The sequence below is a fragment of the Manacus candei genome, unplaced genomic scaffold (assembly GCF_025592945.1).
Source record: "Manacus candei isolate 608988 ecotype Guabito, Panama unplaced genomic scaffold, ASM2559294v1 h1tg000049l, whole genome shotgun sequence".
In the NCBI taxonomy this organism is placed as follows: Eukaryota; Metazoa; Chordata; class Aves; order Passeriformes; family Pipridae; genus Manacus; species Manacus candei.
Genome location: NW_026138097.1, coordinates 32,242,501 through 32,270,119, shown reverse-complemented (window position 1 = coordinate 32,270,119; position 27,619 = coordinate 32,242,501). Strand labels below are relative to the sequence as shown.

Genomic DNA, 27,619 nt, shown 5'->3' with positions numbered 1-27,619 from the left:
AAGAGACTTCTTGTCTTTCTTCATTTTTGACTATTTTTCATGCTTGCTGTTTTCTTGTTTTTACCTCAGGAAAAACAAGCACACTTTCCCAAACAGAATCCAACCTTAGCCATATTAGTGCTATGAGAAGTTACCCCCGACATTGGATGCCTCTACTGTGAGGCATCAAACATCTGCAAGGTGAATAGTGTTGTATTGGGTCACAATGCTAAGAGAAAAACCCAGATTTCACTAGCTTTCTGCAAAAGCTGACTCAAAAATAAGGATAGATTATTAAAAAAACCCTCAGTTTCTCCGAAGGATGTGAAGAAAAATATGACAGAGGTTCAGATTAAAGAATTTTCAATATATAAAAGATATTATATCAGGAACAGCATCCTACCTGAACTTCCTAGCTCTGCAAGCACACCTCAACTGTGTTTTGAAACTACTGAATTTAGGAGTCCCTATTCCTGTCCTGAAGTGTATCTCCAAAACCAGAAAGGAACTATGCTGCTGAAGAGAACTCCAAGCTGAAGTTTGGTTGAGTTTCTGGTGCAGGTATCATTATGCGTCCAGAGGAGAAAGACCAACACGGCAATCTGCTCGGGTGCAGCTTCCTCAAACTCTGAACAGTTCCTCAGCAACGTCTTAGGCTGGTGAGTGTAAAAGGTGTTTAAAAATTACTTTACCTCTCTCTTGAATGAGTAATCTGATGTTTGAAACTCACTGGAAACACAGTCAAGATCACAATCTTCAGACAGTCACAATCACCATGGTAGGTATCACTCACTATCTTAACATCAAAATGCAACCATTTTCTTAACATGGATAGATCAACAAAACATCCAAGTCAACATGTTGCTGGCAGAGCTTCAAGGGAAAAGGCTTTCAAAATAATAGTTGTTGAACTGAATGGTCTCCAATCGCATCACTTGAATAAATTATCATAAGGAGCCCAAAACTGACTATTATGAATGTGAGAAACCTATATAACTCAGACCACAGAAATTCTTTCATCGAAGCCCCTATTTCTGGATGAGGTATAGAAGAGAATAACCTAATATGGTCTAACTAGTGTTCAAATACTGCTGAAATTTCTCTAAACTCTTCTACTCATTACAATATGCCTACCAATTACTTTAACATAAATCTTTAACAGATTTCTACAAAAGCAACTAATATTTTGAGGTTCTCCAACTTCAGAAGCTAATGAAACTAGATTATAAGAAAATAGATCACCCCAGAAAATGCTGATCACTCAGAAATCAGACCACTGTCTCAAGCTCCATATCTGAATCCTGGACATCCAGTCACCTCAGGAGCACCCTCTGTTTAGCATGCACATGTAGGTAGGCATTTGTTAGCTCCTCACAAACTCTATTTGACACAACCTGTAAGACGATCAGTAGAGAAGCAGATAACAAAAAGGACATGTATTGCTATATTCTGATTTAAAATCTCAGAGGGGGTTCAGCCATTGTTTTCCCATCTGCAGCAGAGGGAGACTATGAAATCCTTGGTCCACTGCAACACCCCACAGGCTGGAAGCAACTGTATGGCAGTGGAGAGCAATTCTGAAGTATCTAAATTATCTTGAAGCTTAAGTCTCCTTGACTTTTATTAATATTCTGATTTTTAAGACAAGCTGAGCTTCTCAGGGGGAGGGAGACAGGAGTGGAGAAATAGCAAACACCAAAAATGCTGTGAACTTCAGTCCAGTTGCAGCCATAGCTGAGAAACATCACAGCTTCCCCCTTGTCCAGCTTAACAGGAAACCTTTATCTACTGTTCCTCTAACTCCTTCCACTAACACACAGCAGTCTGGACATATTACCCATTTCCTCCCAACCCACAGTTGTTTATCTCCTTAGCATCTGTTATGGTCTAGAAGTTTGGAGCAACACTGACACCAGTTGCTATGATGTAAATTTAAATCAATCAAGTTGAAAGGCTTCTAGGGACCTCAGATGTCAAAAAAAAAATGGGGAGAGAAAGGAGAGGGAGAGGGAGAAGAGAGGGAGAGGGAGAAAAGAGAGGAGAGGAGATTCATCTCTAAGTAATGGGTGTCCTAGGAAGTAGCTGGAGCAAACTTCCCAGGAGTGACTTTTTCCAGCTGCCTGATATCTCAAGAAAGCTACAGCATCTTCTCATTTTTATCCAGGTCACATTCCAAAGGTTTACTTCACATCCAGAAATGGGCCCTGAGAATAATTTGTCCTTTGAGGTTCCATTATTAGTTTGTTTGTTGTTTTGAAGGGACAATGCTATGAACTGTGCACAATACAGGTGTAGAGTCTGCTCAGCTTTCACGTCTCTTACAGGCAAGTTCAGAAATGTCTCATGGCTATATCTCATCTTTCGCAGTACTATTGTGGGAGACCCTTAGACTGGCACTACCTGCATCTCTCCTTTGTGTTCAAGGACACAGTGATGGTTCAGTTTGGGATTATCTTTAACTACATGGAAAGCCATTATCTCAAGTTACCGAGCTGGAAACTTTCTGATTTTTTTGCCATTTCTCTTCCCTATTTTTAAATCTCTCCCTTCCTTCACTCAGCCTCCTACTCCTGCCTCTCCACCCTGACCTGCTTCTTTGCACTCCTGGAGGTGAAACCAAAGAGCTGCAGTTGTGACACTGCAGTTTGTGTGTCACATTGTAACATTTCCACATCCTCCTCACTCTGTTGTAAAAGTACTCTAAGAGGAAGAAAGGCAAATAATGAAATATAGGAAAGCAGGAAAAGAGGAAGCAGCCAAGAGACAGAAGCCCAACTGAAATGCTAAGAATTATGGAGAAGTGACAGAAAGGGAAGCACAGACCAGGAATTATACTTAGTGGCTTTTTAAAAAAAATTTAAAACTAGAAAAAATATAGAGACTTGGCCTTTTTGCCTCTACAGTAATCTTTCAGATTACTATTCCTGTCTGATTTTCACTCATTTCATGTGTATTCCCTTTCCTGCCTACTTTAAGACAGTTACCAAACTCTCCTGCTCTATGTGCAGCTGGACTCCTCCAAACCTGAACTAACCACCAGCCCATTCCTTATCTTCATATCAACCAAGAGAAGGGACTCCTCAAATAACTCTCTGAAAGAAAAGAGGGAGGTCAAACATGAAGAAAAGGCTTCCAAATGCTTAGCCTCAGGGTGAGGAGGCGGATTAGGCAATGGTCTTTTTTGCTGGAGGCAGCTGTGGAGAACAGTGATGGAAGAGTACAGAAGGAAATTGGCTAAAGCAGAGTAGGGATTGCCTAATTGGGCAATCCTGCCTGGCTGGCAGTGGATGAAGCAGACAGCTTAGGAAGTCCTTCCACTGAGATCATGTACTGTTCTGTCCCGCTTGTTCAGAATGAAACTTGGCTGGAGCAGAAGGCGTTTGAGATTCACATGAAAAATTTTCTCTTCTCCATTTGCAGGCAAAGGAGATACAAAGCAGAACATGAACCTCTTCAAGAACACCAGCTTTTTACACTCTACCATTTCTCAGGGACTTCTCACCAAGAATTTGTCCGATAAAGGGGTGGGTAGAAAGTACAAACTTGAGAAATGACCCTCTATAAATATCACAATACTAACAGTTATGCACCCCTTTTGAGTCAAGCTCCAGTTTTTATCTTATCTGGTGGCTAACTGAATTTTGTAGTTTCTCAGGAAGACAGTGGTGAAATCCTGCATGTAGATGAAGACAGGAGTGTTACACAAAGGTGTACTGTGGTATATTTATTTTTCATCACTGCATGAAAGCTATCTTGTTGGAAGAACACTCAAAACCATTTGTGGCTATTCCCCCACAAAGGAGGCTGTTAGTACGTGATAAGAAATGGGTAAGTAAGGCTTCACTTTCTTTGAAATACTCTTGCACTGAGAATATCAACAGTTTCAGCTATTTTCCCTACCATTTATCTGTGAATTAAAAAGTATCTTCTGGGACACGTGATCAGTGTTTAGTTCTTCAGCTGAAACTAATGTGTGGGACAGAGGAGAGGTGACGCTACATGTGTAGGAAGGAGTTAGCAGTTTCCTCTCACGAACAGCAACAGTTATTGAGATGGAATGACTGTTGGAGACCTCCACTGAATGTCCCACCCCACAGCTCTGATTGCTCTTCCACTTCCCTACAGATACAGCACCAATACCTCTAGTTTACAAGGGAAGAGTCTATACACTGCATTATTCTTCTAAATATGGCAGGGTGACCAAACTGTGTAATACCCAGTACATGTTTGTAAGAGGAACTATGACCATTATGAAGGTTTTGTCTAGGTTGTCATATCCTACCTGGTACAGAGATGGGCTGGTGTATATTTCAGGTTTGAGGGGCATTACCTGCCTTCTGGCTTTACTAGTTCTGGTCTGGTTTTCACTTCAGTGTAGCCCCTCTTGATGTAGTTCAGCATTTCAAAAGACAAAAACCAGCCATGAAGAAGTTCAAGAAATAATGTTTTGTCAAATCAAATAAGTACTGCAAGAGAGAACTTAGATATGGATGTTCTTCACAGCAAATGGATGCAATTTTTCTATTTGACTTTAGATGAGAAATATCAAGCAAAAGAGGTAGAAATAGGATAATTTTCTATCAAGCCAGTCATAATGTTACTTACTGTTAAACCAGAACAGTTGGAAACAGCTAAGCATTTGCCTCCACTGCAACCCTAGCCATAAGGAAAGGCACAAGTAGTGTGGTCAAGGAGCAATACCACAAGGGGAATTTTTTGCTGATGTAAACTTGGAAAAAAGAGAACATTAAATAGGAATACAAATGGGTAATACTCGATCCAGTCCTATTCTCAGTTTCTCACCAATTATGAATAGTACTTATCCTTTAATAATTCTTGGTCTCACAAAGAGTAGCCTTCTGCTTCAGCCTACAGAGAATTTGATAACAAACAGAACTTTATGACCTCAAAGAGGGATAAGGCACTGGATGCAGACTGAGGAAATCTAGGTTTAATTCCTAGCTCAGCCACAGACTTCCTGTGTGGCCATGGGAAAGATGCTTAATCCATCATGTGCCCTTACTTCCTTATCTGCACATTTTTCAATTCTTTTTTAACAGGGATAAGACTTTTTTTTCTTTTTTTCCTTTTTTTCTAACGGGGGACCCAAAAGCCATTTTGCTGGTCAGAGTGATTCTTATATTCAGGTAAATGCCTCTCAAGTGTTCTAACACATAAGGCTGAAATCTGTCCATGCACTGGTCACCTTCCTGACATGTGTCCCACAGAAGGTGACTAGGGACCATGGAGCAGCAGTTGTCCAAAAGGTTGTATCACTTAGGCATTTGTGAAAATGCTTCCCACAGGCTGTGATGTGTCCTCCAGAATTATACAAAGGTAGAATTATTGTCCAGCCTAATAAACCTTGGTTACACCCATAAAATACTGGATATCAAATGTTTGGAACCCTCAGCCAGTTCTCCCTTATCCAGGATTGCTCAAGGTCAAAAGTAGACTTTTCTTCCTCAGACTCATGATGCAGAAGCAGGAAAGAAACAATCTTTTTCCTCAGCTGGCCTTTTCTCATGCTACCACTCTGTTCCAAGAGAGATGTAAAAATCCCAAAGGCAACTACCTCAAGAAAAAAGAAAGCATAAGCTGCTTAATATCCAAAGCAGTTTTTAATTTCCCTACACACTGAAGCCAGTATGGCATAAGTTATCAGTACTCTGAGAAAGGAAAGAAGAAAGGGGCTCAGCCTGTACCTTTTATGTGGGAAATGACCTAAAACTGAAAACTCTGTCATCTCCAGTTCAGCTGCATAGTGCTTCTCATACATGTTCAGTTATGAGATGTGAAATGTCACTCCAGAGCCAAATTGCTACAGTGTTTTTTTTAAATCTTCGCAAACATCTCAGCGTAAAGAAAAGCCTGGACAAGAGTATGGATTTGACACCCTGACATTTGGGTTTATCTCCCCACTTTATCCTCAGCTACTCAGCCTATCAGGACTAGCCTCACTCACTTCTCTGTCACACCAGTACTGGGCTGGAATTTCACTCATTGCACTTGCACAACCCAGGACTCCTCCCTGTAAAAATGAGGCACAGAGCTGGAAATTAGTTCTTCCCTTTTTCCAAAACTCCAAGTGATACAGTGAATTGCTTCTCTGTACTAAAATCTAGACTAATTAGAAGTCAGGAAATCAATAATTTCCTGATTCCCCAAATGATCTAATCATCCGCTGACAATATTTATTTTATTCCCTCATGTACAATCATCAAATCCTTCCTTTATTTACATTTACCTCTTTTATATTTCTTGATCTTATTTTTCAAGACATGAGGTTTAAAACAAAGCTGAGTACTTTGAACCAAACCAATCCCACTGCACCCTGGAAGAACACACAGACTTTTTCGCTGCAGTTATCAGAAAAATATATTTGCTCTCTGGTCTCCAGAATACTATATATGGTTTAGATTCCACAGCACAATTGATTACATTTCATTCCACCCTACCTCACACTTACCTTGGCTAGGACTTGTAAGGCTTAATTAATCAATTATGTATACATAGTCTTAATTAGATTGTAAACTCCTTGGGGAATGCTGTTGGTGTTTGTGCAGTGTCTAGAGCAACAGAGTTCCTTTTCCAGGAAACCAGTGCCACAACATAAATTCAGAGATTAAAAAAACCCACAACAAAACAATTGAAAAAAAATGACGGCAGAAAAACCCAAAGCTTAATTCAATCCCCTTCTCAGTCTTACACCAACAGCAAGAGCTAAAATGGACAGAGGACACACAATTACACACAACCAGAACAAGGTCTGTGCTGTGAAAACTGATGTCAGGCATTCAGAGGGTGATCAAAACTTGGCCTCCCATAAAGGTTAATGATCTATTCAGTGTTGGCATTTCCTGTTATCTCAGCATTTATGGAATATCTGAAAATGTCTAGCAGGCAAAGTTTCTGTCAAACTTCCTCTCTGCTCCTGGTGCCCTGGAGCGTGCCCTGGACAGTGTAAGTGCCTTTTACTTGGAAGAATCCTTTTTAAAAAGCATCTGCCCAGTTTATGCTTAAAGCACTTTTCAAATATTCCAAAGGAAAAGATACTGCATTGCATTTTCACCAAACATGATGGATTCTCAGCACAGAAACACCCAAATATGTGCCCTAACGTGCCATTACACATTAGGAAACCTTCTTTCCCATGAACTACCAAGCTGCAACTCCCGCAAGCCAGAGAGAGACCATCAGCACTGTTCAATCCAGGATTCATAATGCACCTAAATTTCATACTACCATCCAGACACCACGATTGGACTAAGAGTGAGACAAATGGAAAGCATGAAAAACCTTCCACATTAAAATGCACAGCAGCTCTACCTTAGTTGCTGCTTCTTATTAGCAAAGGTAAACTTTGGTATCTGTGCCATGGCCATGCTGCACCGTGGAGTACAGCAAAGTCAGGAAAGGAAATTAAATTCTGCTAACTCTACCACTTAGAAACATTTACATCCAGAAATACAGTTTGAGCTTCTGGGCTATACAGGTTAAGTCAGGTCGTGGCCAGGCAGGTTTGTCAGAGGTTGCAGCAAGTGTATAGACTTGGTCTTCAGAAAATCAACCTTTTCCTGGTAAACTGGTCAGCAACCAGGGACAAAAATATTGGACTAGTGAATGATGCTTTGTTCATTTAGAAGAGAGCAACTCAAGTCTGACCTGTCCAACACAAAAAGACAAAATCATAATGGCTGAGCATTTCTGAGCACATAAGACACTCTAATCCCAGTGATGCCAGTATTCTACTTGAAGGCCTTTGGACTCTTGGAAACTGTTAGACACTAGGATTGTCTCTTGCCTCAGAGCAGTTCTAAGAGCTCTCCTTGACACCAGGACAAATGAAGAATGGCTCATCCACAGCTCCAAATTCCTTTACCTCAAATTTAGGTAAAGGAGTTGCAGCACGGAGTCCCAGCAAAGGTGATGCAAACCACAGGTTTACACCTTAAGGGTAAGGTGCTTCTCAAGTGTCTGTAGAAGAGAAACGTGTAAAGTTTTGTTTTCTGTTGTCATCTTTTTTTATCGAATAAATGTGCAATGGCTGTTAGTAGTGCAGGACCGTGGCATGCTGCAGCAAACCTTCCAGCAAGTCTGGTGAAATTTGCTTCTGCTGATGCAAATGTGCTGTTTGCTAGAGCTGCCTATGGCTATCTGATGAACTCCCATCCTATGCCTGAACATGAAAGCACAACCCGCAGCCCAGAACACGAGGATCACTGTGTTCTCAGGAAGTAGGCAACTAATATAACCACTTGTGCTCTCTCTCACTGAGGGTAAAAAAGAGGGGTGAAAAAAACCACCATTGCATAGCAAATGCTAGTTTCCACACAAGAAGGCCAGGGACTGCATTGTGCTCAACTATCCTGGCCTTCATGAGGGGTTGTATTTTGCACTCATCTGTAGCTCCCTACAATGTACATAAGGACATTCCCTGAATATCACTGTCTCTTTCTGGGACAGAAGAGCAGAAGGGTCCATCACTACATCTGTTACAGTGCCACTTTTAACTATGCTTTTGTATTTGTTAGCTCTGTTAGCTACTGAAACATCTCTAAGAAATTTATTGAGTTAGGCACGCACTTTTTTTCCCACTTTTAATGGAAAGCTGTATCTCAAATGAGAGATACAAGATATTATATCTGCATTTTCCGTTAGGTTATTTCAATACATCAGCCATCTATCCCTCTGCTCTGAGGACCATATGTCCCCCCAAAGCTTCATTATGCAATCCTAAATTTGGTACAGGACTGTAAAAGAATCTTCTGGAAAAAACCACTTCATCAGTGTTTCCCTGTCTCTCTATTACAGACCTTACCTGAATAACACTACAAGAAATTAAGTGAATAAAACACCTGAATGCAAGGAGGAATAGCATTTAAGAAGTGTGGGGGAGGGTCTCGGGAGCCCAGGTACCCTTCCACTGCTGAGCTGGCAGAGGTAGGCAGGAAAGCTTCTTCAGGGCATTGCCTCTGGCAAAGAATGACTGCAGGAAGGATTGAGAGGGAGTGTGTGTTTCTCTTTCCTTACCCTGTCTTCCCCTATTTTCATGAACTCCCTGGTGGTCCTTTTAGTACCATGACCCCATCTACCTACACAGCTGACTTGGCCCAGCAGCTTTACGCAGACTAAAAAAGCCACAACGAGTACAAGCAGATCTTCCTCAGCTGCTGCCCACTTCCCAAATGGAATTTACACTCAGGTTTCTTATAGGGATACAGGCAAGTTAGCAGGAACTAACCTTTTCCTCTTTTAGATTTGAAAAAAATATTTTTATGGCATGTGTTTACGTTGCAGAGTGCATGTCTGACAGGTCTTAAAAAGAATGAAAAGCTCTGCTTTCAAGATAAATGCTCTTTTGCATATATGTGGTGGGGTTTAGGTTTTTACATAGACATAAACATAGAGAAACTTGTTTTTGCAGGCACATAATTTTATGTGTGCTGATAGACACATATTTGTATGTACATATGTGTATGTGTGTACATTTACACATGTAAAAGAGAGAACAGGGAATAAATGGCTCCTGTTGGCTGGAAAATACATTGCCATTTCAAAGGGTATATTAAAGAGACGAAATTAATTACAAAAGGTTTCAGAAATTAAAAACATTTTTGCATTGTCTCCTTAGCACCGAGAGCTGTATCATGTACTGTATAAATCAGTCTCACTGCACACAAGAAAGAGCTTATTAGCAATGTTTAAACTGTACAGCAAATGTACAGATTCACCAATGTGCAATTGCAGAATAAACAATATCAGACTTCTCCAGTCTGTTTTGCAAGGAGAAAAAGAATTCTACTTAACGCCACAATAAGCCTATGGTAGGATACCAATTTTACTAGGATCTACTAGCAAAGTGGTGGGAAGATTAAACAAATGTGTTACCACAACAGAGGTAATGCCTCATTACCATTATTCCTCCCTCATCTGTTTCCTGTGTTTGGCTCCAAAGCAACTGAAGTCTTTTGCTAGCATAATTATCATTTCTCATTTTTACTTCTACTTGCCATTATGTGGACAAATGGGCAGGAAGCTCAACTCCTCCCCAGAAAAGCCTAGTTCCCATTTGACTTCTAAATTGTTGTAGGTCCACACCTGCAGTAGACAAAGCCCCAGTGACCACGCTGGCCATCAGGGCTTCCCCAGCTCTCCTCCAACATCCAGCCACTGGAGGTGTCAGTTACAAAATTAATTGGATTCTGGGTGGAAAAAGGACAGACAATGACTCAGAAAGGAAGGTGCCATGTCAGTGCAGAAGGGATATTCTCACCTCTTCACTTATGGTTTCAGTCTAGGAAAACAGGAGGAGTACTCTGCTTTGGAAAGCCAGAGACATTCACAGCCTGAATTATGAATAACAGCCAGCTGGGGGGCAGGGTACAGATGGCTCATGGACAATTTGACACTTCCCTCACATAGGTGTCACATAGGTGTTTCCCCTTTGCAAATCTGGGCAAAAAATCCAAGCAGTGGGTCCCAGTCCACCCCACAATAAGGCAAATAAATTTTTATAGTGAATTCTATAGGTGCATGTGTTGTTTTCTCCTGTATAAATTCTGATATGGAAAGAACTAAAAGAATATATCTGAAATGTAGGCTCAGCACGAGGGGTGCAGGAACAGCAGCGTTCCCCAGCTGGCAGTCGCCATTTCAGTGCTAATGAAACCATCCCGCTTCAACACCAACCACTGCCACCACTTCCGAGCATTGCAACACATATTCACAGCAGGAAAAAACAGGCTCAATAAGTCAGTCCATATAATGCTGAGGTGCACAGTACCGTGAACCAGAAGAGACCAATCTTCGTCCAAAAATCCCTTAAGCCACCGTTAAAAATCAGAAGAGAAAGCTCTTAGCTTAGACAAACAAACTCAAAAACCATCAAAGATTTGGGAAGTTCAAATCCATAGTGGGGATGTTGGCTGATCACAGCTTCTTACAAATACAGGATGCTTTTAAATGATGAAATATGGAGAATTAATATTTCCTCTTCTATTAATTGCAACACAAGCTGAAAGTGTCGGCAACTTTATTTTAAATCCACCTTTCCATTGCATTATGTTACTTAATCAGCAGGGAGGGCAAAATCATATGCAGATACTCTATTATATGAAGGAATTAGCAATTCTCTCTAAAGCTCTCAATTATTATTATTTTTTTTAAAGGAGGGGTCAGGGAACAAGTGAGTTCTTATATCGTTCCATAAAATAATCTAGAAGTTACTCTGGTAAGAGCCACTTCCCCAGAAGTAGCACTTCCAGGGTAAAAAAAAAAATGGCTCATGTGAAAGTTCTCCTTACTCTTCAGTTTCTTCTCTTTTTTTTTTTCCCCCTCTTTAAACTCTGATATGTGGCTTGGAAGAGTGGAAGTTAATTCATGCTGTCATATTTCTCCACTTTTGTTACATTTATTACACTTTGGGGAGAGGAGAAACAAGGGAAATGGAATGTGAACACTAAAGAGAAAAACGTGTGCCTTAACTTTTCTTTTTGGATCAGGCCCATTTTGGTTGGAAATTGAGAGTAATTCTGTGCTTGCTCTGCCATTTTTTTTTCTTCAATCCTTCATCCAATTTTTAGGTATGGATTTTGGGATGTTAAGATTGAAATCTCACATCAAAGGAGTAGGAGTTATCCACTCCCAAAATTCCTATTTTGTGCCTGTGTTGTTACTACAGCTGATGGTGAAATGATAGATTAGATACCTTCTCAGGATCTCTTTTTATGCATATAACTTAGACACCTAAATGCTTCTGAGCAACATGACCCTAAACTGCAATGGATACAAGAACTAGGCATTATTCCTAACTTCAAAATGCGTAAAAACCAAAGAAAGTGAAGCACACACCAATGGGTTTTTTTTGGAAAACAAATTCCTTTACTAGGAGTTACGTTCCCTGCATATGCACCTTTATAACACAAAATTCACTTCCTGGGGAAGGAGGGAGGGAGAGAGCAGGAGGATGCCTCACATTGCAGGCTGCAGGTCTATCCTCCATTTAGGCTGCTGCTCTGCTCACTTGCTTGTTCAGGAAGGCAACTGGATGATGCATGATAGTTTCCAATAAGCTGTCTCTGGAAGCCAAAATCCTGGGATTCTACCTGATCCACCTTCACAAATTAACAGCTTGCTGTGGTCACACATGTTCACCACAAATGACATGCTGAGGGTGAGCCTGCAGTGGCTGCTATGGCGTACCTATGTCCTATATGTGGGGCAAAGCTTTTTCCTGAGAGATCCTCTTCTGAGTCTTCAAGAAACCTCATATAGTGAGCTCAATGAAAAAAGTTTGGGGATAAATCTCTGTCCTACTGCAACGCATGGTGTTTGCTCCTGGCTTTAGGACTATAGCTCCAAAAGGAGCTCTTGCATCCTCTCTCTTTGTCATAAGGGGCTTATTCTACACTGGGGAAAGCTGTGGTGGCATGGCCATGCTGTAAATCCTTCCTTGCAAATCTCAAATGTGGGGGATGCAGCCACAGTGACACCGTTTTTGCACATTTCACCATGGGACAGAGCCTGGGAAGTTCACATCTGAGGGGAGAGCATCACTGCAGGTTCTCTGCAGCCAGAAACTGTCTCCTCCCAGGAGGCACCATAACAGGAGTTGAAATCACAGCCATGTGAGGAGTGGCTGAACAAAACCAAAAGAGCGGCTTGTTCTGAAATGACACCTCTGTAGAGGCAGGTGGTCCCTACACCGTACCTGACTCCAGTGGTTAAGTTTTCACTAAGGGTGCAGTTCTGAAGAGCAATTTTGGGGAATGAAAACTTGCTCAAGTGAAAAAGCAAGCCTACAACAAAGAACAAGAAAGAATTAACACAGAATAGTGGGATGACTGGTGTTGGGAAGCCAATCCAACCTTTCTATACAGTCATTCCTTTAAGATAACCTGTGGTCTAGCAAGCTGTACTTACAGAGGTCTTCCCCAGCTTAAAATATGCCCACCTTCCAGCCAGAGCCTGGTATTTCTGAGTTGTGCTGCAGCCACTGCTCAGATCCTGCTAGATAATTTTAACTCCAGAGTTAGAATGGGGCTTATCTCTGAGGCACATCTCTTCTGCTCAGATAAAGAGAACTTCCTCTCACTGCAGATTAGATCTGCAGGCTCAGTCTAAGTACCTAAAGCCACACAGCTAAACACACTGCATTTCTCCATTTCAAACAATGCTTGCCACTCAACACTGAAGAAACAAAACTTGCACAGTTCCCAGGCTTTCCCTGACTTTTGCACTGATGTTCCTCCTTCTGAAAATATAGCAGTACCCAGGAGGTGCTCATGAAATTGGCTGCAGCTCCACAAGCTTCACAGTTCTGGAGAAAAAAGGGAAAAAACTCCAATAGCTTCACCAACTACTGCAACATCATGTTGCCACACAGTGGCAACGCAGATCATACTACTGCCAAATTGGCCAGGAGTAAAAAAAGTCCTCACAAAACTAAACAGAAATCATTGGAAACATAGAACTCTTTTTAGGGTCAATTCGGTTCTCAAGCAATGATTTCGTCATTGCTATAGTTGCATCAAAGGACAAATTTTTATGTGCCTGCTTACGCAGTGGCTCTGCCCTGGCTTTGAATGGGCTGAGAGGACTGCAGTAATAAAGCACAGCCTTCGCTGGGGCTGTGGTGGCTCTGTTTTTCAGGCTGGCTCACTCTCCCTTCCAGAAACGACTTCCCAGTTTGTTGAGAAAATGTTCACCTTTCATTATTTGCAGCAATCATTTTTAAATTTGATAAAGGAATCCACCTTCACTAAGCGGGCTGGTTTCCACTCTCCTTGTGAAAATTTGTGCACGTTTTTCTAAGTCTCTGATCATTACATAGATCAGAGCTTGTCTCTGACTTGACAGCAAATTCCCAATGGACCCACGTACCTGTTTCACACTATGCACATGCAAAACAAACCTTTGAAGGCTGGTATATAACATATATCCTGTACAGCATATGTAAGGGCATTAATGAAATTTTACACGCCTTTTCCTACTAAACCACCCCCATCCTCCTCTATACAAATCTCCAGATGAGTTTTGCAGACAAAATGAAAATAATCCTGACAGAAATATCTCCTGCATTCCCCTTAAAAACAGGTAAGTCATACTGGCAGGCTCTCAGAGCATGCAGTACCAGTCTATACTGGAAAATGTTACTCCGGGGTTAGAAATAGGGGCTTCAGACCAAACAAGAGGGGAGATTCCCAACTTCTCTATTTTTAAAAGTTCCTAAAATATTTTAACTACGAGTTTTTCAATTCCTTCAGAAGCCTCAGTTGGACTTTCAAGCTCTGTTTCATTGAGGAGAGTTAAAGACAATTCTTAAAGCCATTAGGGCTACATCAGGTGAGACAGCAACTCTCACCAATTATTTACAAAGGTTCATCAGCTTCTACCCACTTTCATACCTTTAAGCAGCAGAGATGTTCACCTGAAACCTGAGCAAGTAAAAATATCACACAGCCCTCCAGGTTACTTTAGCTCTCTGAATTTAGTTCTCTGAACGTCCACATGCACACATGCCACAAGTGCATTTTATTATTCACACACAACACACTGCCTTCATAGCCACTGGCTTCCCACAGGAGGAGTGTGCAAAGACATTTAGCTCCACAGTCTTTTTCCTCAGCCCCTTTCCCTGCCTCAGAGAATTACCGGGCAGCAGTGAGCTGGACCTGTCTAAACCACCGGACCAATTTTGCAAGCCAGGGTGTGGGCACTTCTCCTTTTTTCTTTTCTCCCCTTTCCCCTCTGTCTGCAGCCTTTCCACACTTTTACTCTGTCTCCACCCAGTTGTGTGTGAGTTGCAGCAGATTTATGTAATGGCAAGCTCTTGTGGTTGCCTGGTGGCCCCTCAGCAAAGCTTGTGTCCATGCTCTCAAATGACTGAGCTCCTTTTAAGGAAATAAAGCACCAAAGCTGCTCAGAATGGGGACACTTTCCTGCACCAGTGACTAGCTAGTCATGCAGGTTACCACCTCTGAATGCCCATGGCTGGGAGGGAAGATCCCTGGGTTGAAGACAATGCCAGGGTTCCAGTGATGCCAGGCACTGAAGCCTGCAGCTATAAAGGCTTCTGCTTCAAAAACTGGATTGAGGGAGGGAGGTAATATCATCACTTGATATTTCCCCCTGGAGGAGAAAAATGTCAAAAAAGCACTTTCCTTTTACTGTCTCTTCCCATACTAGTATCCTTTATTTTAAACAAATAGAATTTATAATTTCATAAAAATCTCATCTGTTTTCTATTGATGTCTAAGTTCACCTTGACTTATTACTTTGGACATTCTCTGTCAGTTGTACAAGTTTCAATCTAATTTGGTGAGATTACTTCTCCCCACCTCTTAAAAATAAGAAGATCTGTAGACGTATATTCCAGGTCCAGACTCTAATCTGTGACGATGGTGGTAACCCTTTGCTTCTGTTTTGGAAGTTTATGGTCACCTGCAGCCTCAGACAGCTGTCTGTGCAGAAACAGTGAGCCCACAGCCTCTTTTTGAGGCCACTAACACTGTGAGATGGGTTTTTGTCTTTTACCCAGTGATGGCCAGCTCTGACATGGGCAGTTATGGATAAAGAAGGTACTGCCTACCTTCCTAGGCAAATGCCACCACTGCAGCAAATGACTCTTTCTCCATTAAGTAGGGTCCAATCCACAGCCCACTGAATCATTAACTTTCCACACATGGATCAGGATACAGTCTCAGAGCACAAACAGCCTTAAATTTCAACTGTCTACCACACAGAGGATGTTCAGCACCGATCATCCACAAAAGGTGCACACAATGTTTAACCTGAAACTTGAATGGAGACAGTAAGAATCATCAGACAATATTTCAAATAGGTTAGCATGGGAAATAGTGCTGTCCGAAATAGGCAATAAAGCACTAATTCTTAATGGAATGGACTTTCAGTGGGATGTGTATTTCTAAATAACTCAGACCAAAATTTTGAAATGTTATTTAGGAGAGATGGTAAAACACAGTCTCTAGTGCCTTAAAGAGCTGTGAAAATCAGCTGTGCTGAAAACATTCCCTGTGTTTTCTAGAGAAACTAAATGTAGAGCAGGTGGGTGAGAAGAATAAAAAGAAAATAATAAAAAAAGTTACAGGTGCCAGATCTGGGGTGGAGAATAGGACCAAGAAGGAAGAAGATCTATTGGACAGAACAGCAGAAATTAAGCTTGCAGGAGGAAGCTGCTCAACACATAGTGGCATTCTGGGGGTTACAACATTAAAGTCATAGCAAGCTCATCAAGGAAATGAGCAGTGATCAGAACAAGTCTTTCAATGTGTTTCTGCTTTGCTGTGCTACTTGAGGTTATTACTAGAAATAGTTGATGACTTTACTTCCGTAAATTACCTTCTCATACTTGCTAATCATTTTTGCATTGATCAGAAGCAACCCATGTCTTGGGTGTCCCCCCTGTCTGGGGACACAAGTCAAAACATACATTTCATGAACCTCTGGATACCTCCCTCCAGTCATTTTAAGTGAGAACTCAAAAACTGAAGGCACCCAATAAAATCTGACAAGTGAATGGAAGACTTCCAACATCATTCCCAGAGCAGGAGAGATATTTCAATCAATTCTCTCTATCAGCTCTATAGTACCACGTTCAAGTCTCATTATAGGTTTGGAAGAATCATGAAAGGAGATTTTTGAAAACACATGGAGGAGCTAAGGCCTATCTTTCTTTTCTAAAAATAGCTTATTTCCCCTAATCTTTGACTTTTAAAATGCTAAATTGATGAAAAAGGTAGTTAAACTTTTGATTCCAGGGTTAAAGATTTCATGAAGTGCTACTGATAATTCAAGTAAGCAAATGGTCATTTGAACATTTCTATCTCACAGGCTGTTTAAAATTAACAACAGAATTCTCACCTAATTTTAGTAGGATGAGGCAAACACTTACTCTTTTCATTTAATAAACTTGCAATTCCCATTGTTACCTCTACAGTACTACACGTACAAAAAAGTCCATTAGAATGTCAACACTCTCCTCCATAAATGTCTGACTCAAATTCCTTGGTGCATGCTGTATGGACAGCTGATCTCTCAGGGTCTTACAGATTAAGTGAGATGCACTGAAAATCCTATGTTAAAATACATCAAAATTCATAGGGATTCCCTTCTGATGAAGAAAACAGATAGGACATTAGGAAAGTAATATAGAGAAAAACTGTTGCCTGGCCAGTCAGTTATCACAGGCCACAGTCTATCTCCCACCCACGAGATATACATCTATAATATCAGTGGGTCCTTACATTACTCTCCTGTCTATCTTTCATTCTTCAAACTACTTTTTCATCCTTTTCTACTTAAGTTTGTTGATAAACAGAGGTGATAAACTGATCTTGGGACTTAGAGACAATAGTGTTGCACTAAACATCAAGCCTGTCTACACTGCCAAGCTACTACCTACATAAAAAGACAGTCTCCTTCATCCCTACTGCAGCTATGGAATCATGCAGGCCAAACACCACTCCTAAGGTATTGGTTTATTCCCTAAGGGATTTTCTTTTGATGAAGACCCAGAATGTGCATAGCAATCATATGGCTCCTGATATGATTGGGGCATGTGTTCAGATCCTCTTTGTAAAACCAAAGAATTAATTTTTTCAGTAGACTCTTTTCAGAAAGTTAGTTTAGGGCTAGAAAAAAGGAGCAGTAGAAGCAAAGGTTGTATGCAGCTTTCCAGAAAAGACAAACATTGCAAGAAATGCAGTTGATACCTACAGATCATCCATAAAACAGAGTATTGTGTCTGTTTACTATGTTCAATAAGACATCACTACAAGATATAACCCTTGTAAACAAAAGAGCTAAGGGGTAGAGAAAGCGGTTGTAGAAAAAATGTTGAAGACAGGACATGGAAAATCTAATTTACTGGTTACTAATGAGAACAACATATGATAGAACTTATCATATTTAGGGCACTAAAGTTATTACAGTAACTTCTAATATGTATTTATATCGCTATATGATTGAACTGTTGAAAGAATCATGACATCATCAGCAAAGAAAAAGTTTGACTTTTGTGAATTAAAGAAAATTCAATGCAATCAAAAATCCTGTTTGTTTGGGTTTGAACAAAGAACTTAAAAAATTATTACTATTTTTTAAATTAAGCTTAAATATTTTGTTGGGTCTAGTTACTATGGGAGAAAGGAGACTTAACTCTTTTTATTGAGTTGATATGCAAGCAGTTAAGGCAAGATTTTGTCCAAAGATCTTCAGACTGAAAAACAAAGCACTAGGTAAGTGATCAGACTATTTAAAAGCATTTTTAAAAATGAATTTGTTCATAAGGTATGTCAATATAGATGTAGGAGCTGAACTTTGTGCTCAGATTTTTGGTAAGAGGGGATCAAGTGGTAAATAAAGTGAAGATGCATAAGATGCTTCTCTACTAGCCATTGCTGAAGTTTGGGAGCAGGTTCTATCCCTAATGCTGAAACCATCCTGCTGTATTACCTTCAGTTGGTTATTTTGCCTTCTGTGCCTCCCTTCCCACCTAACATCCTTTACTGGACTTCCTTAGACAATAAACATTTGAAGGCAATTGCAATCTTTCTATAAAAAGTCTTCCACTTTGACACTCATTCTTACAATAGGAATGTAAAAATGATGAGCAATACTTTTATTTGTGGACAAACTAATGTATTTTGATAGTCACTCCATTCCAGAAATATTTTTATCATATGGGGCATTGATCACAGCATTCTGGGAGTCAGTATGCTTTTCTTTTTTCCCCTTTTTCTTACGCCTCCCCCCACTAGTAAACAAGCATGGTGCTCAAGTTATATCATTTAGTCTTTTTTAATGCACTACGTGTGAACGGATGCACGCATTAGTCATTGCTAGTCCTTGGTGTGGAGTCTGGGATCTCTAAGAAGAATCAGCATTTTGCACAATCATCTATGGACAATAATTTATTTTAACCCAACAGATTTTATCAATTGTGGATTTTTACCTAGTAGAGCAAAATTCAAGTGTTTTCTAAAGTACTGCCAGGCAAAAAAATCAAGGGTAAATGAAGATTCAATATTGGAATCTGAAACATACGAATACTATGTGTGTTCTAATGTGGCATTTCTGGAGAAATCTGAATAGCAGATAACATTCAAGATAACATTCAAACTAATAATAATAATGAAAATATCTGAGAGTTTAGTGAATTTTTATCAAATCTGAGTTCCAATAATTTTGACTTGGAATAACATATTTAATTCCATTTCCGAGGCAAAATGGAATATCTTTCCTGGAGAGAATTTTATACAACCAGTCATGCTTTAGAAAGAAGATAAATAGTAGGATCTTTGTAACTTCTCTGTGGATGAAGATGCCTTTCCCAAAGAAAAGGTTGCACAAAAAACACTAAGCACCTTAGCAAGACAAAAAGGCACAGGACCTCCCTATATACCAGCTTGTTATACAGTACTTTAACATTATCTACTATATTATCTACTCGTAATTCTTATCAGAGTGGACTTGTCATCTTACCCAAGATTCTGTCACTCTTAGAACTCTGTTGTCCTCCAGTACTAGTTGAAAGGTCCTCTGGCACAGGCATAGGTTCATCTGGATCATCTGGGACATCACTAATTGGAGGACTTTCCTTTCCTAGTTGTGAAGAAAGTAGCATCAATTAGTCATCAGAGTAGCCTCATTTTCAAATATTACCATAAGAGGAACCACAAACCAAATAAAACTTAACAAAAAACCCTAAACACTATCTAAAGTATGATATTCTTAGGACCAAAACCTACTCTCCTGCAGAGAAAACTTTTTATGAGTACAGGGGAATTATATTTGTAAAAAGAATGCATGCCAATATCTCTTCCAAATTTATTGAAGGCTGGATACACAGTTATCAGCCTTACCATTTTGGATATTTGTAAGACACAGGTATGTTCTCCAGCTGCTACATTCAGAAGATCCAGTTTAGCCAGTGCAGACTGACAGATTAAAAAGGTTATCAAATGGACATCCTTTGTAAAAAATTTTCTTTCTTCCACAAGTGCGTACCCAGATTTGCTTCAAAGACATAGTGAAGTCTAACCTACAAGTATTCTGAGGCTCCAAAAGAACTACCCCAAAAGTAAAATTTTATCTTCAAATAAAAATTCAACTACAACTTCAGCAAGCTTCACCAACACCCACAGATCAAGCTTTGGCTGGTCCTTGTGATTAAAAGCAGTGACATGCCTGTAGCTCCCAGGATTTCTTAAAACACGAACAGAGTTCATTCAACACATGACTTCGAGGGTTTTACTGTCTTTTATTTGCAAAGAGGAAACAAAACCCAATATTTTGTGTACACAAGGTTTTGCAGAGGAAAACAGTTTGGTGTTTTAATGTATAACAAGTATTGTGGAACTGTTTTAGTGCTGAATGCAATACAGTAAGAAAAAGAACTCTCTTGCTAAGTACTGCACTTCCAGAAATAGTGATGTTTCTTGGTTCCGCTCTCAGTCACAGCACACATGTCCTGCCTACAGTAATATCCCTGTCTTGCAGACCTTCTTTTAAAATTACTAACAAAAGCACCCCTTGGAAACAATTACCAAAAGAATTATCTAAGTGATAATTATCTAAGTGATTAGTTTCATTTACTATTACTAAAAGGCTGGTCTTTGCATTAATAGCAAAGAATAGAACAGGCCCAGAGCAGGATTTGAACTCAGTAATGTTCACATAAGACCCTTGTCTCCAAAATGGAGATGTTACCAAATTACATTGATGCAATCTGTTAGACGTCCCGTGGCAATCGGCACACCAGCAAGGGCAGTAATTTCATGGCACAAAGCCCTAGCAAATTAGTGGTTTTTCTCCTAATAAGAATTCCCTCATTAAAACACAAACGTAAATTAAATCTGAAGATATTTATCAGAAAAGGAAAAACTGAAGAAAATATAGCTTACTTAAGTGACAGCAGTTTAGTGATGCCAGTTATGGACTTGATCTGAATGAAGCAAATAGTTTCCTCCCAGCTGGATGGAGCAAAAAAGAAAGCATTGTGCTTTCTGATCTATACTGATCACAATGGTGGGAAACGACAGGTAGGTTCAAGTAGTCTTCCAAATGAGCTGTTTTGGCTTGTTTGCACAAATCTATGTTTAAATGAATGATATGAGTATTTGACTGCACTTCTTAATGACACACCTATCAAACTGTGGAATAATCTCTGAGTGGGAGTGTTGAGAGTGGCATCAGGTGAACCATCTAAAACTGCAGCCAGAAGGACTCAAGGGTAATGAAGAAACAGTACTGCACTGGCAGAAGGACTAACTAGGGGATTTCATAAGGTCCTCCCATATCCAGCTTCTGTGGGGTATTCTTAAATGGGCAAAATCACACCCACTGGATGCAAGTGTAAGAGCAAAGGTGGGTTGCATAAATGGAAAAGAGGGAATATGAATGTTACAGCAAAGGAAAGTAAAAGTAGAAAGTAAGTTCTTTAAAACAGTTTTTGCCATTTACCATTTAGCTCCTTACTCAGTTATTTCTGTAGTTTTCTGGGATGTAAGGAACTTATAGAACTACCAGCAACTTTCCAACACAAGTCTGATCCTGCCAAGCTGAGGTATCTGTTACAGATAGGATGGATGGGAGGAAAGACAGCTGAAATCTTTCAGTTTGTTCAACACATTTTCCAGCACACAGTAAAAAAAAAAAAAAAATCCCCACAAGTTTAATGGGAGGGTAAGCGGCAGCCTGGCAGCTCTCTTCACACTATATATGGGTTAAGGAAATTTGTTAAAAACTAACAGTATCCAAAAGCCACCTGCATCTTCCAAGGATCAAACTGTGCTCCCAGTTACAACAACAGAAGCTGATGCTTTGACTTAGACTAAGAACATTTACCCTAAGAACCTGAAGACTTTTTTTGGTTACAAACCAATATAAACTCATAACATCAGACCTATGAGATAACAATAGACAGTAAACAAAATAAAATATTTCTTAGTGTGTCATTAGCTGTCCTACAATATGCAGGTGTAGTGGGTTTCTGTGGCTGGGTTTGGTAGCAGGGGTGGAGGTAGGGGCTACAGGGGTGGCTTCTGTTAGAAGCTGCTAGAAGCTTCCCCTGTTCAGTGGAGCCAATGTTAGCCAGTTCCAGGATGGACTTCCTGGCACTGGCCAAGGCCTCTGTGATAACATATTTAAGAACAGAAGGTTGTGGTGCAGAAAGAATTCCAGCCAGGGAAGAGTGGAATGAGAACACGGGAACAAAAATGCAAACACCAAGGTCAGTGCAGAAGGAGGGGCAGGAGGTGCTCCAGGCACCAGAGCTGAGGCCCTGCAGCCCATGGTGCAGACCATGGTGGAGCAGCTGTGCCCCTGCAGCCCATGGAGGACCATCGAGGTGCAGAGACCCACCTGCAGCCCATGGAGGAACCCATGCTGGAACAGGTGGATGCATGAAGGAGGCTGTGACCCTGTGGGAGGCCCAAGATGGAGCAGTGTCCTGCTGGAGACCTGCAGCCCATGGAGAGGGAAGCCCATGCTGGAGCAGGTTTTTCCTGGGTAGGATTTGTGGCCGTTGTGGGGGACTCACATCTGTACAGCTCATTTGTGAAGGACTGCACCCCATGGAGGAGTGACCCACGGGACAGCAGTTTGGGAAGAACTGCTGCCCGAGGGATGGACTCACATCAGAGAGGTCCATCAAATACTGTCTCCCATGGGAGGGACCCCACGGAAGAAAGGGAAGGACTCCTGTCTTCAAGCAGCAGCAGAAACAACAACTGACCGTAACCCCCATTCCCCATCCCCCTGCACCGCTGGGGGAGGAGGAGGGAGAACATGGAAGGAGGGGTGGGGGAAGGTGTTTTAAAGACTGTTTTATTTCTCACTCTTTGGCTCTTATCCTGTTAGTAATAAATTTAAGTACTATCCCCACTTTGAGTCCGTTTTGCCCATGAAGGTAATCAGTAAGTGACCTCTCCCAGCTGTTATCTCAACTCATGAATCCTTAGCTGGTTTTTTTTCTCTCCTCTGTCCAGTTACAGACGGAGAGCAAGAGAGTGGCTTTAGTGGGTACCTGGCATCAGGCCAGTGCCAACCCACTGCAGCAGGCTAAGTAGGATGCTTTGAAGATAAGTCAAATAAATCTTTTTGGAAGAGAAACCCATTAGCAGATGACTACTTTTGCAGTGGTGAACTCTTTGGTTCACTAAACAGGTATCAGTCTTAAACTTGTAAAATTAATAGGTATTTGCCCAGGTGGCATGAATTAGACTAGTCTCATTAACTTGGTGGGGCAGGAGCTGGAGATCAGGTATTCTTCCCTCTTTGCAGGAGACTGCAGTTAAGAAAACTCAGTAAACTTGACTTTAATGACCCATTTAATATAATTTGATTTCTTGTCACACATGATTGAGAAATCCTTACATGCAAAAAGACAGAGTAAAAATAGTGAATTTAAAATAGATCCATTTATTGTGTCTTGGATTCTAGAGCATCGTATTTGCATTTCATGCCTTAACTACATCTAAATCATTACACCATGGTAAGTTCACTACTGTATGGCAATCTTACAGATGTGCAATCCCACTAACATTGTTTTGCCAATGAATTTAGAATTGTAAAGGGGGTGGGGCAAGGGATGGAATGCTTTCCCATTTAATTTCTGACAGGCATGCCCAGAACAATAACTGATCGAAGGAAAAGGAGCTCAAAAAACCGCAACACCTAGTGGCCAGTACTGGGGAAAATTATTAAAGTAGAGGGAAGTGAAGTATAAACATCACAATCTGATCTTGTATGGAGGGGGTGTTTTTTGGTTTTGGGGTTTTCATTTTTGTTTTTGTTTTTTTCTAATTACTTATTAGAAAGAGCCACCTTATCTATAGAGTTGAAGTTCTGTTTCTGGCACTGCTACTGATTCGTGGTGCTCTTGGTTACTTCATAAATGGGGACAACTTCAATTGCAGTCTGTATCAAACAGTCCTTCAATTCAGCCTGCATCTCTGAAAGACAGTCCCAGATTTCCAAATACTGCCATTTCTGTATTAAAATAGCCGGAGAAGAGCCTATCCCTAACAACAGTGTCTGGTAAGAGACTCAACTTCTCTCTATTTGAGTTTCCTCATCTCTGCCCCAGAAATAAAGTTGAAGACATAAGGAAAGAGAGGAAGGGAAAAAAGTGCCCAATCCAGTAAGGTTTTAGCATCCTTTATTTCTGGCCAAGTCCATAGCCCGATGTTCCTTTAACACCTCCATCCAGTTCTGAGAGCAATTTGGTTCATACCAGGATGGTGCTGGTGGTGCTGCCACTGTTGAAAAAAAAAAAAAGCCAGGGCAGATTCCCTATAGAAATCTCTATCCTGCCACAAACTAACCTTGGGTGTACTTAATATCGAAGGTTGTTTCCCATGGAAACACTAGAATCACTGGAGAAATCCTGCAAGAAAAGCAACATAGAATTTTTCTGGATGAGAGTCACAACTCAGTTCACATCTCCTTTTCACTGACAGAAACTTAAATCTCCAGTGATGAGAAGAGAGTCACTGCAATGGGAGCCAGGCTCTCAGGTGGCAGACACCAGCCCAGGATACACTCATTTCCACCTTTCCAGGACCTATCAAGAACATCAAATGCAAAACTCTTCTTCCTGCTTTTGCAGAGCCCAGCCCAGCCTGGTTCATGGTAGGGGATCTTTTAATGTTAGATGTGGAAACATTTGTACCGCTTTTCACCTTCCTTAACTGTTAGGCCCTAGAACTGAGAAAAAAAAAAAAAAGACAAAAAGGCAGGAAAAATACTGCTTGTTAAGTGAGATATTATCTGTGTTTTCTGACTCTTGTGTATGGGTGCCGGATACCGTTTGGTTAAATGTATGTCAGTTCTCTCCTCATTTCAGAACTGCAACTGCTTGCCTCATGAAATATCGCTTTCAGGAGAAAAATAAAAAGTGTGAACTCTGTGTTAGTCACACAGTATTTCAGTTCCTCTAGGAGTCAGCCATGCCTGGATTCCCAGAGGCGGGAATGCCAGTGTGCACGTAGGATTTGGCTCGCTCACACTAGTTTTATTCTGTCTCGGTCCAGCAGGTCCCTGCCACACCTGAGTCAGCTGCAGCTGCGTAAAGCACACGGCTGCAAGACACCGCCGAGGAGATTGTTTCTAGAGAGCTGTTTCACTTCTGGGTTAAAAAACAAAATGCCCCAAAGAAACCCACCAAACCAAATTTATTTTTTAATTTTTTTAAAAAAAAAACACAACCAAGTGTGCTAGTGAACCAAGTTACCTAATTCCATGGGCCCAGAGAGTAAGTTACACCTGATAAGCATTACTCATAGAACAGGAAAAATAAATAAAAGCATTTTAAAGCTGACAAGACAAAAAAATCTCACACTCCTGAAACTGTGCAATTGTTTGACTGGTTCCCTTGTCATGCAAGGAAGCCTCCCAGAAGCACGTAGAACCGCAGGAGAAGACAAGGGGGAAAACTTTCTGGATTCACCAGCCTATAAGAAAGAAGTAGGAAACATCCCTGTAGCTTCAGATCCTTCACTTTTGAGGTCTAGTAAGAGCTTACAAGGAGCCAGTATCTGTGGAACCTAATCTGACAAGCACTAAACGCTGAATTCACAGACTACTCATATCATAAATGAAAGTAAATTAGCAAATTCTTTCTTTGGCCAGTTGTTCACAAATCCAGCTAACGACCCAATGCAACTCACAGCCTCTGCTCACAGAAAGTACCAGATGTTCAGTGGCAGAAATGGCAGGAAGAGTTCAAAGCTGACTTTTTTTTTCCTTTAATCTGTTTGTGTAGGTCTACCTCTTATCAGAGGTAACTTTCTTTTTCAAGAAAATCCTCTCTCATCACAGAATAGTACTATTGCAGGATATGCTAGAAAAGCTACAAGGCACAGCAAAGTACTACACTGGTTCAAATCATGCAAAACTTTGAGAGCTACAAATTATATACACAGATATACATCTATTATGTATATATTTATATACACACAAGCACTCAAAATGGCAAAGTTTCTTGCAAGTCTTCTCTGTCAAGGGAGAAGTAGACCACAAGGAAGGCAAAGTGTTTGACCTTCTAATGCACTCCTTGACTCAAGACAGCATCTCCCACACTGCTCCTCTCCATGTCAAAACAAAAAAAAAGCAACTCTAGTAAGAAATAGCAGGTGTGGAGCTCGAATTCACATTGTTGTAAAGAGTACCACAACAGTTAGGTGTGGGTATCCAGGGTAGTTTTGCTGCTGCAGAGGAAGAGGAGGTCAGCGCTCCTGCCCTAAGGAGCTCACGCAAGCAGGAAAGGGTTTCTGCAGCAGGCAGAGGAGCTGGACCTGAATCATGGTGCCTCTCACTGCTCTGAGCAGATCCACAGTGCATAAAGGATTAAAACCCCACTGCTTTGTCTGCTAGGGCCACACAGGTTTCAAGTACGCATGCATAGGACAGGTTTTATTTCATTTACAAGTTTGTTCAGCACGCAACAAAACGGTAATGTGTAAGTATATCCAATATATACATGATTTAAAATTGGTTACCTGAGGAGGGGAGTGCAACATGCCTCCACAGGGCTGACTAGGAATGACTTCCCTATGATAAATGTGACTGGTAATCTTCTGTTGGCATGAAAGATTATTCTATTGCTCCTCTTTCAGACAGAATATGTGTCTGATTTTCAATTCTCAGATGAGATTAAAACTCCTCGGTTCAAATTTTTGACAAACCTTCCCAAAATTTTTAGAAAGGAGGAAGTAAAAAAAAAAGAGAGAGAGGGAAAGAAAATTGTATTCATATATTTCAGGAAAACCCAGTGACCTAGTCACCCACACTGTACCTAGACCTTGACGAGCTACCTAGCTATATATACCTGGAGGGTCCACCTATAGCTGGACCCTTGAAGTCCTGAGCCAGCAGTGCCCAAGAGCTGCCTCTTAAGAAAAAGGTGCCTGCCATGAGTGGCCCCAGTGATGGTGGCTATCACGTTCCAGGCTGAACACTAAAAGTGAAAACTGAAAGCCATTAATCGTTGCAGCTGCCAACATGTTAGGGAAACTAGGAAAGGGACTAACTTGTCCTTTTTCAACTGCAGAGGCACAGCAGTATGAATATATACTATCTTGCAAAGCCAATTTTTTAAGGACTCAGTTTCCAAGAAAGTTAAGATTATCCCCTGGGAATATCAACATGGGGTAAGACTGCAAAATGCTATCCATGCCACTACAGGGCAAATTTTAGAAACAAATTATCATCTTGGGCAAAAACAGTTACAAGCATAAAGTCTAAGCCAATCAGTTCTCATTTTCTTTTTTTTTTTTTTTCTCTTCTCTTTTGAAACATTTGTAAGTAAAACTGAATGCTTTTGAAAGAAGTCAAATAACCCTACGTGGTAAATACAGTTTGCTTGCTCTTAATTAGTATTTGTGCCCCATCCCACCTGGTGAACATTGTTTTTTCTATATTTATTTTGTAACAATCAGAATTTTGGTCCCAAAAGAAACAGTGTAAACGTGCACTTGACCATGCTTCAGGGATACACTACCCCAGGTTTAATGCAAAATTACATCTATGCTTCTATATTCCCTTGACTTCTTTACTTACACAGTTCCTTTTAAAAAAATCCATGCACTGTTGGGCTTGATATCAAGTGATATCA

General features: G+C 40.7%; 1 protein-coding gene across 14 annotated transcripts in view; it reads right to left on the bottom strand.

Moving 5' to 3' along the window:
* IKZF1 (IKAROS family zinc finger 1) overlaps positions 1-27,619 on the bottom strand; it is a 109,883-nt gene that overhangs the window by 30,195 nt on the left and 52,069 nt on the right. For all 14 annotated transcript variants that reach the window (XM_051799000.1, XM_051799001.1, XM_051799005.1 and 11 more), the window contains one exon: positions 19,486-19,605. In XM_051799000.1, the coding sequence (XP_051654960.1) occupies positions 19,486-19,605 (120 nt within the window). The remainder of the gene's footprint in view (positions 1-19,485; positions 19,606-27,619) is intronic.